At 43.4% G+C, this 17,272-nt stretch overlaps 1 protein-coding gene across 4 annotated transcripts in view; it reads right to left on the reverse strand.

Annotated features, from left to right (window-relative positions):
• Positions 1-17,272, reverse strand: part of TUBGCP4 (tubulin gamma complex component 4) — a 49,877-nt gene that overhangs the window by 6,677 nt on the left and 25,928 nt on the right. For all 4 annotated transcript variants that reach the window (XM_055418351.2, XM_055418349.2, XM_088829468.1 and 1 more), the window contains exons 10-12: positions 3,134-3,184; positions 2,618-2,723; positions 405-512 (exon numbers count right to left, since the gene is read on the reverse strand). In XM_055418351.2, coding sequence (XP_055274326.1) covers positions 405-512; positions 2,618-2,723; positions 3,134-3,184 — 265 coding nt within the window. The remainder of the gene's footprint in view (positions 1-404; positions 513-2,617; positions 2,724-3,133; positions 3,185-17,272) is intronic.

Raw genomic sequence — 17,272 nt, forward strand, 5'->3', positions numbered from 1 at the left:
GACTTTGCTCGTCTAGAACCAGAATTTCAACAAGGTGAGAACAGTCAGGAGATGAGCGCTCGCTTGAGCCAGCAGTGTGAGCAGCAGAAAGGGGACACAAAAGGACTAGTAGGAGGCAAGGAGACGCCCGTGTGGGGTTCTCGCAGGAGATCTTTCAGAGGTTCTTTTTTCAGTCATAAAGAATGGCAGCTATAAACGGACCATTCCAGCAGCATGACAAAAACAAAACCATGGCCTGGCTGTCTCTCAGCATCTCCTGACTTCCCTTTTCTTTTGTGTAAAATTAGGGCGCTAGATTAGGTGATTTCTGAGGTACAGAATGATGTGGTTTCTGCAGAGGTGGATGGAAGCAGAAGAGACAGTGACCAGCAGGAGCAGAGAAGACGCGTGGAAGCAAGGCAGACCTTTGTGCTCCTTGCCGTGATACTCGATCGTCAGGTGCAGCAGTGGGAGCAGGTTGTCGTCGTCCAGCAGCACCTTGTGTGCCGACTGCTGGAAGGCCACGTTCACGTCTGCGCAGAAGGACACACGGGCTGAGTGGAGGCCTGGCTCTCTAACACGTCCCAACTCCTCTGGCTTTCCACCTCTCCCCCAGCCCGCCCATCTCTAATAGCAGTTGCTTTTGCCTGACTAGCAAGCATTCCTTTTCCTCTTGCTATTAAGAGCATCCTGGTTTTCCCTGGAGGATCACCTTGGCCCAGAACAATCTATGTAGTTCCAGCGGGGGCCGGTGACCCAGGAGTGATCTACCTTGTTACATTATGTTGTGTAGGGATATGAATATGACCCAAGCCAGGCCAATCCAGAGGTTCTATTCAGATTCTGAAAGAAGGCAGCTCTTTTTTTTTTTTTTGAGAGAGAAACAGAGTCAGTAAGATGTGAACTTGGTTACAGGCCATCTTGCTACCATATGGAGGAGGCCTGTTTCAGAAGAAAAGGCAGAAGTGAAAGATGGAATGACACAGAGTCCTGAAGGCGTCAGGTGAGCCTTGGAACAAACTGCCTACAGCCATCATATCTGTGACCTTTTCAATTATGAGAATCAATAACTTCTTTTTTCCTTTGCTTAAGTGAATTTGAATTGGAAGTGGATGGGATTTCAATTGAGTTTTCTGACATCTGCAACCTAGGAAGTCCTATATAAGTACAATGGACCTCTATTATAGAGCGAGAAAAATGGTAACCATATTTTCTCTCCTACCTCTCCCACATCTTTTTTGACACTCAGCCTTACCTCTCATGTAGTTTGAATGGGAATGGTTATCCTTCCTGTTAGTCAAGGGTGAACACTTAATTGAAGTAGGCGTTTTCTTTGGCTGCAGTGTGAGCCATGTGAGATTTTAGTTCCCCACGGATCAAACCAGTGAGCCCTGCAGTGGAAGCTTGGAATCTTAACCACTGGACTGCAGGGAAGTCCCAAAATAAACATATCTTCATGTCTGACCTCTTTGATACAGGGATAGGTGTACAGTCTAGTTGGACTAATCAAAACCCCTGCCCTGGAATGCTTTAACCTGCTACCAGAGAGACCAGGTTTGACTCCCCCAGCAGATGCTGTGAGGTATGTTCCTGGGAGCTGCTGGTGGCCATGTGGACACACGGGTCTGGAAGGCCATCAAAGACACAAGAGGCACAGACAATCCTAGCAGTGAGAGAATCCTAGCAGTCCCTGGTTCTTAGGCCCAGCTACATCCCCATGGCTTCCCCACTGGCCTGGCAGTAAAGAATCTGCCTTTCAATGCAGGAGACACTGGTTTGAGCCCTGGGTCAGGAAGATCCCCTGGAGAAGGAAATGGCAACCCACTCCAGTATTCTTGCCTGGAAAATCCCTTGGACAGAGGAACCTGGTGGGCTGCAGTTCATGGGGTCACAAAAGACACATGACTTAGCGATTAAAACAACAACAAATATCTCTATCCCACTGGACTTACAGATAGAATAGCAAATAAATTCCCCCTTTCTACCGAGGTTATTTTCCATCATTGACAACCTAAAGAGTTCTAATACAACAAGGGGCAATAAGTCCCAATGTGGGGACTTCCCGGGTGGTTCAGTGGTTAAGACTCTCTGCATTCCCAATGAAGGGACCAACGGGTTCAATCAATCCTTGGTCAGGGAACTAAGTTTCAGCATGGTGCATGGCTCAGCCAAAACAAAACATCCTAATATGTCCCTTAAGAGATATATGGCTACAGGGACTTCCCCAGTGGCCCAGTGGTTAAGACTTTATCTTCCAATGCAGGGGATGCAGGTTTGATCCCCAGACAGGGAGCTCAGATCCCACATGCCTCCTGGCCAAAAAACCAAAACATAAACAGAAGCAGTACTGTCACAAATTCAATATAGACTTAAAGAAATATATGGCTATAATCTGATGAGATGAACAACTTGTTTGAAGGCTTGTACCACCTCTTCCAGGAAGGGTCACGAGCTGAGGCTGTTCCCAGTGACAACAGTGTGAGCATACCTGAGCAGCCTTCTGTCTTTGGAAACACTCTAACTCACCAGGCTACTTTAAATGTGGACCAGGTCTAAATGGTTGAGCAGCAAGCTGAGCCATCCCCTACAACCCTGGGACTTCAGTAAGCTGGTAATTCTTCGGCCCCAGGGTGATTACCATGTTCAGTTACTGCAGTGGGTGGTGTTTTTAACATGTGTTGAGCTGTATCAATGAAGGCCTGAAACAGTTCTCCACGTCCCAGAAGGTAAAAGTCTTTAATGATCTGCAGAAAGAATTTCAATTTTTAATTCAGTAAACCAGCAAGGCCAGGAGCTCTTCACTATCCTAAGAGATTCATGCATATAATTTCCAGTTTCATCTGTTTCAGTCCAGCTTACAAAAGGACATAGGGTTTTGGCATTTTAAAGGCGCATACTTGGTAATGGGTGACTGGCGTGTCTTTGATATTATTTATTCAACAAAAATACAACTATGCCAGAAGAAAGTAAACAGCCGAAGTTTTGTGCTACAGTAAATCTGTAGTGTTAGGTGGAGTTTGCCCACCTGGATGAGGACATAAAAAGCCACTCTAGAAGTCGGGATAGACAACCAGTACCCTTAGGAGAGGCTGGAGAATAAAGGCATTGTCCACCAGCATAATTTTAACAGTTAAAAGAAGAGCTAAGCTATTACCTTCAGCTGACCCAGTAAATCTGACTCTTCCACCATCAGCTTCCAGAGATGCTGTGAGAAGAACCAACAATACAGGGTCAAGGTTTCATTATAATGAAAACTCCTACAAAGAACCATTCTGTGAAAATCCAGCAATGTATTGAAAAAAGTATACATACCATGACCACACTGGGTTAATCCCAGGAATAAAAGTTTAAAAGGTAAGAAAATATGAGATGGAAATACTCTGGAATTAGTGGTAAGGCAAACCATTCAATATCACAGTAATCCAAGCCTATGCCCCAACCAGTAACGCTGAAGAAGCTGCAGTTGAACAGTTCTATGAAGACCTACAAGACCTTTTAGAACTAACACCCAAAAAAGATGTCCTTTACATTATAAGGGACTGGAATGCAAAAGTAGGAAGTCAAGAAACACCTGGAGTAACAGGCAAATTTGGCCTTGGAGTACAGAATGAAGCAGGGCAAAGGTCTTAATAGAGTTTTGCCAAGAGAATGCACTGGTCATAGCAAACACCCTCTTCCAACAACACAAGAGAAGACTCTACACAAGGACATCACCAGATGGTCAACACTGAAATCAGACTGATTATATTCTTTGTAGCCAAAGATGGAGAAGCTGTATACAGTTAGCAAAAACAAGACCGGGAGCTGACTGTGACTCAGATCATGAACTCCTTATTGTCAAATTCAGACCTGAAGAAAGTTGGGAAAACCACTAGACCATTGAGGTATGACCTAAATCAAATCCCTTATGATTATACAGTGGAAGTGAGAAATAGATTTAAGGGACTAGATCTGATAGAGTGCTTGAGGTTCATGACACTGTACAGGAGACAGGGATCAAGACCATCCCCATGGAAAAGAAATGCAAAAAAGCAAAATGGCTGTCTGGGGAGGCCTTACCAATAGCTGTGAAAAGAAGAGAAGCGAAAAGCAAAGGAGAAAAGGAAAGATACAAGCATCTGAATGCAGAGTTCCAAAGAATAGCAAGGAGAGATAAGAAAGCCTTCCTCAGCGATCAATGCAAACAAATAGAGGAAAACAATAGAATAGGAAAGACAAGAGATCTCTTCAAGAAAATTAGAGCTACCAAGGGAACATTTCATGCAAAGATGGGCTCGATAAAGGACAGAAATGGTATGGACCTAACAGAAGCAGAAGATATTAAGAAGAGGTGACAAGAATACACAGAAGAACTGTACAAAAATGATCTTCATGACCAAGATAATCACGATGGTGTGATCACTGACCTAAGCCAGACATGCTGGAATGTGAAGTCAAGTGGGCCTTAGAAAGCATCACTACGAACAAAGCTAGTGGAGGTGATGGAATTACAGTTGAGCTATTTCAAATCCTGAAAGATGATGCTGTGAAAGTGCTGCACTCAATATGCCAGTAAATTTGGAAAACTCAGCAGTGGCCACAGGACTGGAAAAGGTCAGTCTTCATCCCAATCCCAAAGAAAGGCAATGCCAAAGAATGCTCAAACTACTGCACAGTTGCACTCATCTCACACTCTAGTAAAGTAATGCTCAAAATTGTCCAAGCCAGGATTCAGCAATATGTGAACCGTGAACTTCCAGATGTTCAAGCTGGTTTTAGAAAAGGCAGAGGAACCAGAGATGAAATTGCCAACATCTGCTGGATCATGGAAAAAGCAAGAGAGTTCCAGCAAACCATCTATTTCTGCTTTCTTGACTATGCCAAAGCCTTTGACTGTGTGGATCACAATAAACTGTGGAAAATTCTGAAAGAGATGGGAATACCAGACCACCTGACCTGCCTTCTGAGAAACCTATATGCAGGTCAGGAAGCAACAGTTAGAACTGGACAGGGAACAACAGACTGGTTCCAAATAGAAAAAGGAGTACATCAAGGCTGTATACTGTCACCCTGCTTATTTAACTTATATGCAGAGTACATCATGAGAAGCGCTGGGCTGGAAGAAGCACAAGCTGGAATCAAGATTACTGGGAGAAATATCAATAACCTCAGATATGCAGATGATACCACCCTTATGGCAGAAAGTGAAGAGGAACTAAAAAGCCTCTTGATGAAAGTGAAAGAGAAGAGTGAAAAAGTTGGCTTAAAGCTCAACATTCAAAAAACTAAGATCCTGGCATCTGGTCCCATCACTTCATGGGAAATAGATGGGGAAACAGTGGAAACAGTGTCAGACTTTATTTTTTTTGGCTCCAAAATCACTGAAGATGGTGATTGCAGCCATGAAATTAAAAGATGCTTACTCCTTGGAAGGAAAGTTATGACCAACCTAGATAGCATATTAAAAAGCAGAGACACTATTTGCCAACAAAGGTCCGTCTAGTCAAGGCTATGGTTTTTCCAGTGGTCATGTATAGATGTGAGAGTTGGACTGTGAAGAAAGCTGAGCACCGAAGAATTGATGCTTTTGAACTGTGGTGTTGGAGAAGACTGTTGAGAGTCCCTTGGACTGCAAGGAGATCCAACCAGTCCATTCTAAAGGAGATCAGTCCTGGGTGTTCATTGGAAGGACTGATGCTAAAGCTGAAACTCCAATACTTTGGCCACCTCATGTGATGAGTTGACTCACTGGAAAAGACTCTGATGCTGGGAGGGATTGGGGGTGGGAGGAGAAGGGGACGACAGAGAATGAGATGGCTGAATGGCATCACCAACTCTATGGACATGAATTTGAGTAAAGTCCGGGAGTTGGTGATGGACAGGGAGGCCTGGCGCACTGTGATTCATGGGGTCGCAAGGAGTCAGACATGACTGAGCGACTGAACTGAACTGAATGGTTGCAGAACATTGTGAACATAAAAAAAAACAGTGAACCTGCCTATTTTTAAATGACTCAAATGTTTAACTTTGATGTGTGTTTTCAATCTCAAAAAAATTTAATATGAATATAACCTATTAAAGTTAGTAACTTTAATAACTATAACTTATTAATAACTATATTAAAGATTAAAAAAGAAAAACCATGATTGCCTCAATAGATGCAGAAAAAGCATTTGATAAAATAACATCTGTTGATGATTTTAAAAAGCAAAGACTAGAAGGAAATCTTTTTATTCTGATAAAGGGTATATACCAAAATCCCACAGCAAACAACCTATTTCACAGCAAAACATTAGAAGAAATTCCTTTAAAGTCATTCAACATTGTACTAAAGACCTGCCAATATGGGGAAAAAATAATTGAAAAGGAAGAAACAAAACTGTTAGTATTGTCAGATAATATCACTACCTGCACAGAAATTCAAGAGAACTGACATAAACTATTAGAACTAGTAAGAGAATTTGGCAAGCTTGATGATGAATATAAAAAATCCTCTACATAGCCATTACTGCATTAAAGGATCCTGACTAGGATTTGCCCAGCGAAGTGATCAGTGTTCATTCAGTGTGCCTGGAATCTCTACCTGGGTGTTCAGACTCTCTGCCCTCTCTCATTGGAACTAACACAGACTAGGAACTGGCCTTTGGCCCTTCTCCAACACACAATGCTAGACAAAACAGCTGACCTCCCTAGGGGAATGTAAGCACACAGGTCAAAGTAATTAGACACGGGAGGTGTAAAAGAGGTACAACAGACTAGATGATACATGGGCTTCCCAGGTGGCTCAGGCGTAAAGAATCTGCCTGCTAATGCGGAAGATGTGGCTTCAATCCCTGGGCCAGGAGATCCCCTGAACAAAGAGATGGCAACCCACTCCAATATTCTTGCCTGGAGAATTCCATGGGCAGAGGAGACTGGTGGGCTACAGTTCAGAGGGTTGCAAAGAGTTGGACACAACTGAGCGACTAAAGGATTGGGGGCAGGAGAAGGGGACGACAGAGAATGAGATGGCTGGATGGCATCACCGACTTGATGGACATGAGTTTGAGTGAACTCCGGGAGTTGGTGATGGACAGGGAGGCCTGGCGTGCTGTGATTCATGGGGTCGCAAAGAGTCGGACACGACTGAGCGACTGAACTGAACTGAGCGACTAAACAGCAGCAGCAGATAACACTGGAGGTTTAGAACGCCTGAGGGGGTAGTATAGTTAGCTGCCCAGATCTCCCCAGTAAGACTGAGACATTCCATACGCCAGCTGTTCAGAGTACTGTCTGTTACTGGTGTTTTGGCTAAAGGGAGCTACCGTGCCCATGGTTCCCTGAGGAATCAAATTCTGATAGATGCAGAGGTACAATGGCCTAGCTCTCTAACCTCAATTTGGGACATTTCTGGAAGGGCCATTCTAGCTTCAGAACTCTCCATAAGATTGGCCAAGGCTTCTGTTCCAACGGCATCACAGTTTATTTGCTCTGGAATCTTAACCACTAGGTCACCAGGAACCCTCCTTTCGCTTTTCCCCCAAATTTAAAATACTCTATGTTTAAGAGGCAAGGATAACAGGAATATAAATAAACAAAAATAAATCATAAAAAGAACCAAGATGTTGGATCAACTGAATATCCATATACAAAAAATTAAAATTTGATCTGTACCTTGTGCCACATACAAAAATTAATTAGAAATGATTATGAACCTAATTGAAACTAAAAACTATAAGTTTTCTAGGGGCGGTCCTAAGATGGCGGAGTAATAGGACAGGGAGACCACTTTCTCACCAACAAATTCATCAAAAGAACATTTGAACACTGAGTAAATTCCACAAAACAACTTCTGAATGCCGGCAGAGGACATCAGGCACCCAGAAAAGCAGCCCATTGTCTTCGAAAGGAGGTAGGAAAAAATATAAAAGATAAAAAGAGAGACAAAAGAGATAGGGATGGAGATCCGTCCTGGGAAGGGAAGTCTTAAAAAAGAGAGGTTTCCAAACACCAGGAAACACATTCACTGGAGAGCCTGTGGTAAGCCTTGGAACCTCATAGGGCCACATAACCAGAAGGAAAAAGAAAGAAATAATTAAAACCCACAGATTATGTGCCCAACGGTAACTCCCAGCAGAGAAGCAGCACGGACGCCCGCATCCGCCACTAGCAAGCGGGGGCTGCATTGCTCAGAGTAAGGACTGGTCCTGAATGCCCCGAGGGCAGCCTGAGGGAACTAGCTTGAGATAGCAACCAAGACTGTGAGATAGCTATCCCATGAAAAGCCCTAACCTAAGACACCGCCAGGCCCACTCACAGAACAAAGGACTGAGCGGAGCTAGCCGGCTGCAGACGGCCCATCCCCAAACTGGAGACAGGCAGAGAAGGGCAGCCAGAGCCGGAAGGGGGCTGTCACGGCCCCAGAGAGGCATCCCCTGCCAAACCAAGCAGGCTTCATTGCTAACCAAGACTTCCTGGGATTCTGGACAGTTGACATCTGCCTGAGAAGGTGTGCCGGCTGTACACCCAGAAAACTGAGCGGCAGGGGCCAGGGAGGCGATAAGTCGCAGCAACCGCGCTCCCCAAACACCTGGTCACCTGAGCTGCTTGGACTTGGGAAGGGCACAAAATGCAGGCCCAACCGAGTCTGCGCCTTTAAGGAGTACCTGAACCTTTAGACCTGGGAAGTGCATGCAACCCAGTGCTGGCCTCAGACAGTTCCCAGCACAGCAACCTAGAGCCTAAGGCAGTATAGACAGGGAAAGCACACACGCTGTGAGCGGGGGCAAACCCAGTGTGGCTAAGACACTGCGAGCACACGCCAGTGTTATTTGTTTGCAGTGTTCCTCCCTCCCCACAGCACGACTGAACAAGTGAGCCTAAAAAATTGTCCACCACCGCCCCCTTGTGTCAGGGCAGAAATTAGACACTGAAGAGACCAGCAAACAGAAGAAGCTAAAACAGAGGGAACCGCCTTGGAAGTGACAGGTGCAACAGATTAAAACCCTGTAGTTAGCACCGACTTAGGTCCATCTAATTAAGGCTATGGTTTTTCCAGTGGTCATGTATGGATGTGAGAGTTGGACTGTGAAGAAAGCTGATCGCCGAAGAATTGATGCTTTTGAACTGTGGTGTTGGAGAAGACTGTTGAGACTCCCTTGGACTGCAAGGAGATCCAACCAGTCCATCTAAAGGAGATCAGTCCTGGGTGTTCATTGGAAGGACTGATGCTAAAGCTGAAACTCCAATACTTTGGCCACCTCATGTGAAGAGTTGACTCACTGGAAAAGACCCTGATGCTGGGAGGGATTGGGGGCAGGAGGGGACGACAGAGGATGAGATGGCTGGATGGCACCACTGACTCAATGGACATGAGTTTGAGTGAACTCCGGGAGTTGGTGATGAATAGGGAGGCCTGGCGTGCTGCGATTCATGGGGTTGCAAAGAGTCGGACACGACTGAGCGACTGAACTGAACTGAACATAGGAAGGGGCCTATAGATCTTGAGAAGTATCGGTGCTCTATAGATGGAGAAGTCTTGAAGCTACTGTTAGAATAAGACTGAAAACCAGAGGCAGGAGGCTTAAGCCCAAATCCTGAGAACACCAGAGAACTCCTGACTCCAAGCAACATTAATCGATAGGAGCTCATCAAATGCCTCCATACCTACACTGAAACCAAGCACCACCCAAGGGCCAACAAGTTCCAGAGCAAGACATACCAAGCAAATTCTCCAGCAACACAGGAACATAGCCCTGAGCTTCAATATACAGCCTGCCCAATGTCACTCCAAACCCATTGACATCTCATACTGGACACTTCACTGCACTCCAGAGAGGGAAGAAATCCAGTTCCACCCACCAGAACACTGACACAAGCTTCCCTAACCAGGAAACCTTGACAAGCCACCTGTGTAACCCCACCCATAGCGAGGAAACTCCACAATAAAGAGAACTCCACAAACTGCCAGAATATGGAAAGGCCACCCCAAACCCAGCAATATAAACAAGATGAAGAGGCAGAGAAATACGCAGCAGGTAAAAGAACAGGATAAATGCCCACCAAACCAAACAAAAGAGGAAGAGATAGGGAATCTATGTGACAAAGAATTCCAAATAATGATAGTGAAAATGATCCAAAATCTTGAAGACAAAATGGAGTTATAGATAAATAACCTGGAGACAAGGATGGAGAAGATGCAAGAAATGTTTAACAAGGACCTAGAAGAAATAAAAAAGAGTCAATATATAATAATACAATAAATGAGATCAAAAACACTCTGGAGGGAACCAACAGTAGAATAATGGAGTCAGAAAAATAAACGACCCAATCAAAAAATGGGCCAAAGAACTAAACAGACATTTCTCCAGACATACAGATGGCTAACAAACACATGAGAAAATGCTCAACATCACTCATCATCAGAGAAATGCAAATCAAAACCACAATGAGGTACCATTTCACGCCAGTCAGAATGGCTGTGATCCAAAAGTCTACAAGCTGGAGAGGGTGTGGAGAAAAGGGAACCCTCTTACACTGTTGGTGGGAATGCAAACTAGTACAGCCACTGTGGAGAACATTGTGGAGATTCCTTTAAAAATTGGAAATAGAACTGCCATATGACCCAGCAATCCAATTTCTGGGCATACACACTGAGGAAACCAGAATCAAAAGAGACACATGTACCCCAATGTTCATCGCAGCACTGTTTATAATAACCAGGACATGGAAGCAACCTAGATGTCCATCAGCAGACGAATGGATAAGGAAGCTGTGGTACATATACACAATGGAATATTCAGTTCAGTCGCTCAGTCATGTCCGACTCTCCGCGACCCCATGAATCACAGCACGCCAGGCCTCCCTGTCCATCACCAACTCCCGGAGTTCACTCAAACTCACATCCACAGAGTCGGTGATGCCATCCAGCCATCTCATTCTCGGTCGTCCCCTTCTCCTCCCGCCCCCAACCTTTCCCAGCATCAGAGTCTTTTCCAGTGAGTCAACTCGTCGCATGAGGTGGCCAAAGTATTGCAGTTTCAGCTTTAGCATCAGTCCTTCCAATGAACACCTAGGATCGATCTCCCTTAGAGTGGACTGGTTGGATCTTCTTGTGGTACAAGGGACTCTCAAGAGTCTTCTCCAACACCACAGTTCAAAAGCATCAATTCTTCGGCAATGGAATATTACTCAGCCATTAAAAAGAATGCATTTGAATCAGTTTTAATGAGGTGGATGAAATTGGAGCCAATTATACAGAGTGAAGTAAGCCAGAAAGAAGAACATCAATACTGTATATTAACGCATATATATGGAATTTAGAAAAATGGTAACCTGAACCCTGTATAAGAGACTGCAAAAGAGACATAGGCATTTAGAACAGTCTTTGGGACTCTGTGGGAGAGGGTGAAGGTGGAATGATTGGGGAGAATGGAATTGTAGCATGTATATTATCATAAGTGACCAGTCCAGGTTCGACGCATAAATTTTCCTCTGTTCAAAAAAAAAAAATAAAGTGTGTTTCCTGTTGCAAATAAAAAAAATAAATAAATAAAAACATTCCTACTAAAGTAAAAAAAAAAAAAAAAGAACAGTCTTTTGGACTCTGTGGGAGAGGGCGAGGGTGGGATAATTTGGGAGAATGGCATTGAAACATGTATATTATCATATGTGAAATGAATCGCCAGTCCAGGTTCGATACATGATACAGGATACTTGGGGCTGGTGCACTGGGATGACCCAGAGGGATGGTATGGGGAGGGAGATGGGAGGGGGGTTCAGGATGGGGAACACATGTACACCCATGGTGGATTCATGTCAATGTATGGAAAAACCAATACAGTATTGTAAAGTAATTAGCCAATTAAAATTAAATAAATTTATATAAAAAATTAAAACCTGAATAGAAAAAAAAATAAGGAAATTTGATTTCATGCAAATAAAATCTTGCAAAACATAAATAAAATAAAATAAAAACTATAAGTTTTCTAAAACAGGAGAAAATTTTTGTGACACTGGGTTATGCAAAGGTTTGTCAGTCACAACACCAGAAGCATGAACCACAAAATAAATAGAAATTGATAAACTATACTTAAACAAGATCAACACCTTTCTCTCTTTGAAAGACTCTGTTAAGAGAATGAAAAGAAAGTCACAGGGAGAAAATATTTGTAAGTCATGTATCTGATAAAGGACTTACAAATCCAGAATACATAAATGATTCAAAACTCAATAGTAAAGTAAAATTTTTCCAATAACCAATGGAAAAAAGGTTTGGATACTTCAAAGAAGATATATGGATGGTAAATAGAGAAATGAAACAAATTTCAGGCTTCCAGTTCAAGATGGTGGAGTAGAAGGATGGGTGCTCATCTCCTCCTGCGAGAGCACCAAAACTTCAACCAGCTGTTGAACAACCATCAACAGGAGGACGCTGGAGCCCACCAGAAAAAGATACCCCACGTCCAAAGACGAAGAAGCTGCAGAGAGATGGTAGGAGGGGCACACTCATGATAAAATCAAATCCCATATCCACAGGGTGGGTGACCCACAAGCTGGAGAACAGTAATATCAAAGAAGTTCTCCCACTATTGTGAAGTTTATGATGTCAGGATTCCCAGCCTGGGGATCCAACAAAGGGACTGGAACTCCCCCGGGAATCTGGCCTTGAGGGCCAGGGGGATTTGATTATAGAACTTCCACAGGACTGGGGGAAACAGAGACTCCAGCCTTGGAGGGCCTCCTGCACAGGGTCGGTCAGCAGGGGCTCACCACAGGGACAGGGGAACTGGAAGGTCCCCCTTGGTGAAAATGCTCTTGGAGTTCACCATTGACTCTACCATAGAGCCTGCAGACCCCAGGACAGGGTTGCCTCAGGTCAAAGAACTATCAGGGAGGGAGTGCAACCCCATCAATCAGCAGATAACTGGATTAAAGGCTTACTGAGCAAGGCCCAGCCTACCAGAGCAAGACCCAGGTTTTCCCACCACCAGTCCCTCCCATCAGGAAGATTATACAAGCCATTTAGCCTCCTCCTCAGAGGACAGACAGAAGAAGCAAGCAGCAGCACAGTCTCACAGTGGCTAAAACAAAAACCATATTACAGAAAGTTAATCATGATGAAAAAGCAGAAAGTTATGTCCCAGATGAAGGGACAAGATAAAACCCCAGAAAAACAACTAAATGAAGTGGAGATAGGCAACCTTCCAGAAAAATGATTCAGAATAATGAAAGTGAAGATGATCGAGGATCTCGGAGAAAGAATGGAGGCAAAGATTGAGAAAGATGAAAGAAATATTTACTAAAGACCTAGAAGAACTAAAGAAAAAACAAAGGAATAATACACTAGAAGGAATCAACAGCAGAATAACTGACCCAGAAGAATGAATAAATGACCTGGAGGACAGAACAGTGGAAATCACTGCTGCAGAACAGAATATAGAAAAAAGAACGAAAAGAAATGAGGACAGCCTAAGAGACCTCTGGGACAACATTAAACGCACCAATATTTGCATTATACAGGTCCCAGAAGGAGAAAAGAGAGAAAGGACCAGAGGAAAATATTTGAAGAAATAATAGCTGAAAACTTCCCCTAACATGGGAAAGGAAATAGTCAACCACATCCAGGAAGCACAGAGTCCCAGGCAGGATAAAACCAAGGAGGAACACACCGAACACACACAGTAATCAAACAACAAGGTGAAAAAGACAACACAAAAGGGAACTCCCATCAAGCTGTCAGCTGATTTCTCAACAGAAACTCTTCAAGCCAGAAGTGAAGTGAAGTGAAGTGAAGTCGCTCAGTCGTGTCCGACTCTTTGCGACCCCATGGACTGTAGCCCACCAGGGTCCTCCATCCATGGGATTCTCCAGGCAAGAATATTGGAGTGGGTTGCCATTTCAATGCCATGATATATTTAAAGTGATAACGGGGGGCATCCCATGTGGCTCAGCTGGTAAAGAATCTGCCTGCAGTGCAGGAAACCTGGGTTCAATCCCTGGGTTGGGAAGATCCCCTGCAGAAGGGAAAACTAGCCACTCCAGTATTCTGGCCTGGAGAATTCCATGGACTTTATAGTCCATGGGGTCACAAAGAGTTGGACACAACTGAGTGATTTTCACTTTAACCTACAATAAAATGATTAAAAAAAAAAAAGTGATGAAGGGGGAAAACGTATAACCAAGAATACTCTACGTAGCAAGACTCTCCTTCAGATTTGATGGAGAAATCAAAGGCTTTCCAGACAAGCAAACGTTAAGAGAATTCAGCACCACCAAACCAGTTTTACAACATATGCTAAAGGAACTTCTATAGGTAAGAAACACAAGAGAAGGAAAAGACCTACAGAAAATAAACCACAAACAATAAAGAAAATGGTAATAGGATCACACATACCGATAATTACCTTAAATGTAAATGGATTAAATGCACCGGAGACACAGACTGGTTGAGTGGATGAAAACATGTGTATGTCTGCACTTCTACTTACCACATCACCCTACTTGACCCCCACAAATTGTATGTAATTATTTTATATTGTTAAATTAATCATGTTCTCATTACGGCTTGAAATTGTAATTATCTTTTTTCTATGGCTATTGATTATGAAAAGCAATAAACATTTTTACTATGGTGACATTGAAAAAGCAAGAAAGTTCCATAAAAACATCTACTTCGGCTTTACTGACTACACCAAAGCCTTTGACTATGTGGATCACAACAAACTGTGGAAAATTCTTTAAGAGATGGGAATACCAGACCACCTCACCTGCCTCCTGAGAAATCTGTACGCAGGTCAAGAAGCAACAATTAGAACTGAACATGGAACAACAGACTGGTTCCAAATCAGGGAAGGAGTATGTCAAGTTTGTATATTGTCACCATGCTTATTTAATGTATATGCAGAGTACATCATGAGAAATGCTGGGCTGGATGAAGCATAAGCTGGAATCAAGATTGCTGGGAGAAATATCAATAATCTCAGATATGCAGATGACACCATCCTTATGACAGAAAGCGAAGAACTAAGAGCCTCTTTTTGAAAGTGAAAGAGGAGAGTGAAAAAGCTGGCTTAAAACTCAACATTCAGAAAACTAAAATCATGGCATCCAGTCTCATCACTTCATGGCAAATAGATGGGGAAACAATGAAAACAGTGACAGACTTTATTTTGGGGGGCTCCAAAATCACTGCAGATGGTGACTGCAGCCACGAAATTAAAAGATGCCTGCTGCTTGGAAGAAAAGCTATGACCAACCTAGACAGCATATTAAAAGGCAGAGACATTACTCTGCCAACAAAAGTCTGTCTAGTTAAAGCTATGGTTTTTCCAGTAGTCATGCATGGATGTGAGAGTTGGACTATAAAGAAAGCTGAACAACAAAGAATTGATGTTTTTGAACTGTGGTATTGGAGAGGACTCTTGGAGAGTCTCTTGGACTGCAAGGAGATTCAACCAGTCTATCCTAAAGGAAACCGGTCCTGAATATATTCATTGGAAGGACTGATGCTAAAGCTAAAACTCCAAAACTTTGGCCACATGATGCGAAGAACTGACTCATTGGAAAAGACCCTGATGCTGGGAAAGATAGAAGGTGGGAGGAGAAGGGGATGACAGAAGATGAGATGGTTTCGCCAAGTCTATGGACATGAGTTTGAGTAAACTCTGGGAGTTGGTGATGGACAGGGAGGCCTGGCGTGCTGCAGTACATGGGGCTGCAAAGAGTTGGACACAACTGAGCAACTGAAATGAACTGTTACTCACTTAATACCACTGTATCAAATTGGCAAGAGAAAAATAGTAGAACTTTATATCACCAAAACTAGGATCTAACAGAAAAACCTATAATCACTTTTTAAAATCCAGATGCATATCAGAATTATCTTGGAATTTTTTCGAAAAATACAAATGCTCAGGTATTGTTATTTTTTTCTCCAGAGGTCCAGATAGATTTCTAATGAGCAGTCATGTTTAAAAACAAGTGATGATCTTTTAATTTAGTTTGTTTCACTTTTTCTATTTTCTACTCAGTGCTCCCATTTCAGTTTACGTACTTCAATGTCTCCATCTCTTTTTTTTAATGTTCTCTCAAACCTTCATCAAGTGTAGTAGAAAAGCTTTTGTGTATATATATATATAAATATGTATAATATATATTTTAGAAAACTTATGAATTTTTGCCTAACTAAAAAAATTATGACATTGTGATTCTACTTGACTTAGTATGAATAGAATGCCAGATTTCTAATTAAAAAATAGATATACAGGGGCAGTCCTAAGATGGCAGAGGAATAGGACGGGGAGACACTTTCTCCCCGACAAATTCATCAAAAGAACATTTGAACTCTGAGTAAATTCCACAAAACAACTTCTGAATGCTGAAAGAGGACATCAGGCACCCAGAAAAGCAGCCCATTGTATTCGAAAGGAGGTAGGAAAAAATATAAAAGATAAAGAGACAAAAGAGGTAGGGACGGACATCTGTCCCTGGGAAGGGAGTCTTAAAAAAGAGAGAAGTTTCCAAACACCAGGAAACACTTTCACTGGCGATCTGTGGTGAGCCTTGGAACCTCAGAGGGCAACATAACTTGGAGGAAAAAGAAATAAATATTTAAAACCCACAGATTACGCCAACGGTAACTCCCAGCAAAGAAGCAGCGTGGACGCCCGCATCTGCCACTAGCAAGCAGGGGCTTTTTTGCTTAGAGTAAGGACTGGGCCTGAATGCCTGGAGGGCAATCTGAGGGAACTAACTTGAGATAGCAAAGCAGACTGTGGGATAGCTACCCTGTGAAGAGCCCTATCTTAAGACACCGCCAGACCTGCTCACAGAACAAAGGACTGAGCAGAGCTAGCCGGCTGCAGATGGCCCATCCCCCACTGAGACAGGCAGGGGAGGGCAGCCAGAGCCGGAAGTGGGCCACTGCGGCCCCAGAGAGGCATCTTCTACCAAACTGCAAGCAGGCTTCATTGTTAACCAAGACTTCTTGGGATTCTGGACGGTCAACATCCACTTGAGAAGGTACGCCGGTTGTACACCCAGAAAACGGAGCAACAGGGACCAGGGAGGCGATAAGTCGCAGCGACCGTGCTCACCAAACACCTGGTCACCTTGAAGAAGGAATTCATAGGGATTCATGCTGATCATGCTCGGCCACCTTTCCAATGGACTCTGAACTCTGTTTAGTGCCTATGAAAACGACAACAGAAGGATAAGGCCCCCTCCAGACAGGGGAACCTTGAAGATCGTATCTAGGTTACACATCGCCTAAGAGAAAACATACACTAATCGCCCCTTCCTCCAGACAAGCCATAAATTTTTCTGTATCTATCGG

This window comes from Moschus berezovskii, chromosome 21 (assembly GCF_049115385.1).
Source record: "Moschus berezovskii isolate FMDL1 chromosome 21, NW_MosBer_1.0, whole genome shotgun sequence".
Taxonomy (NCBI): Eukaryota; Metazoa; Chordata; class Mammalia; order Artiodactyla; family Moschidae; genus Moschus; species Moschus berezovskii.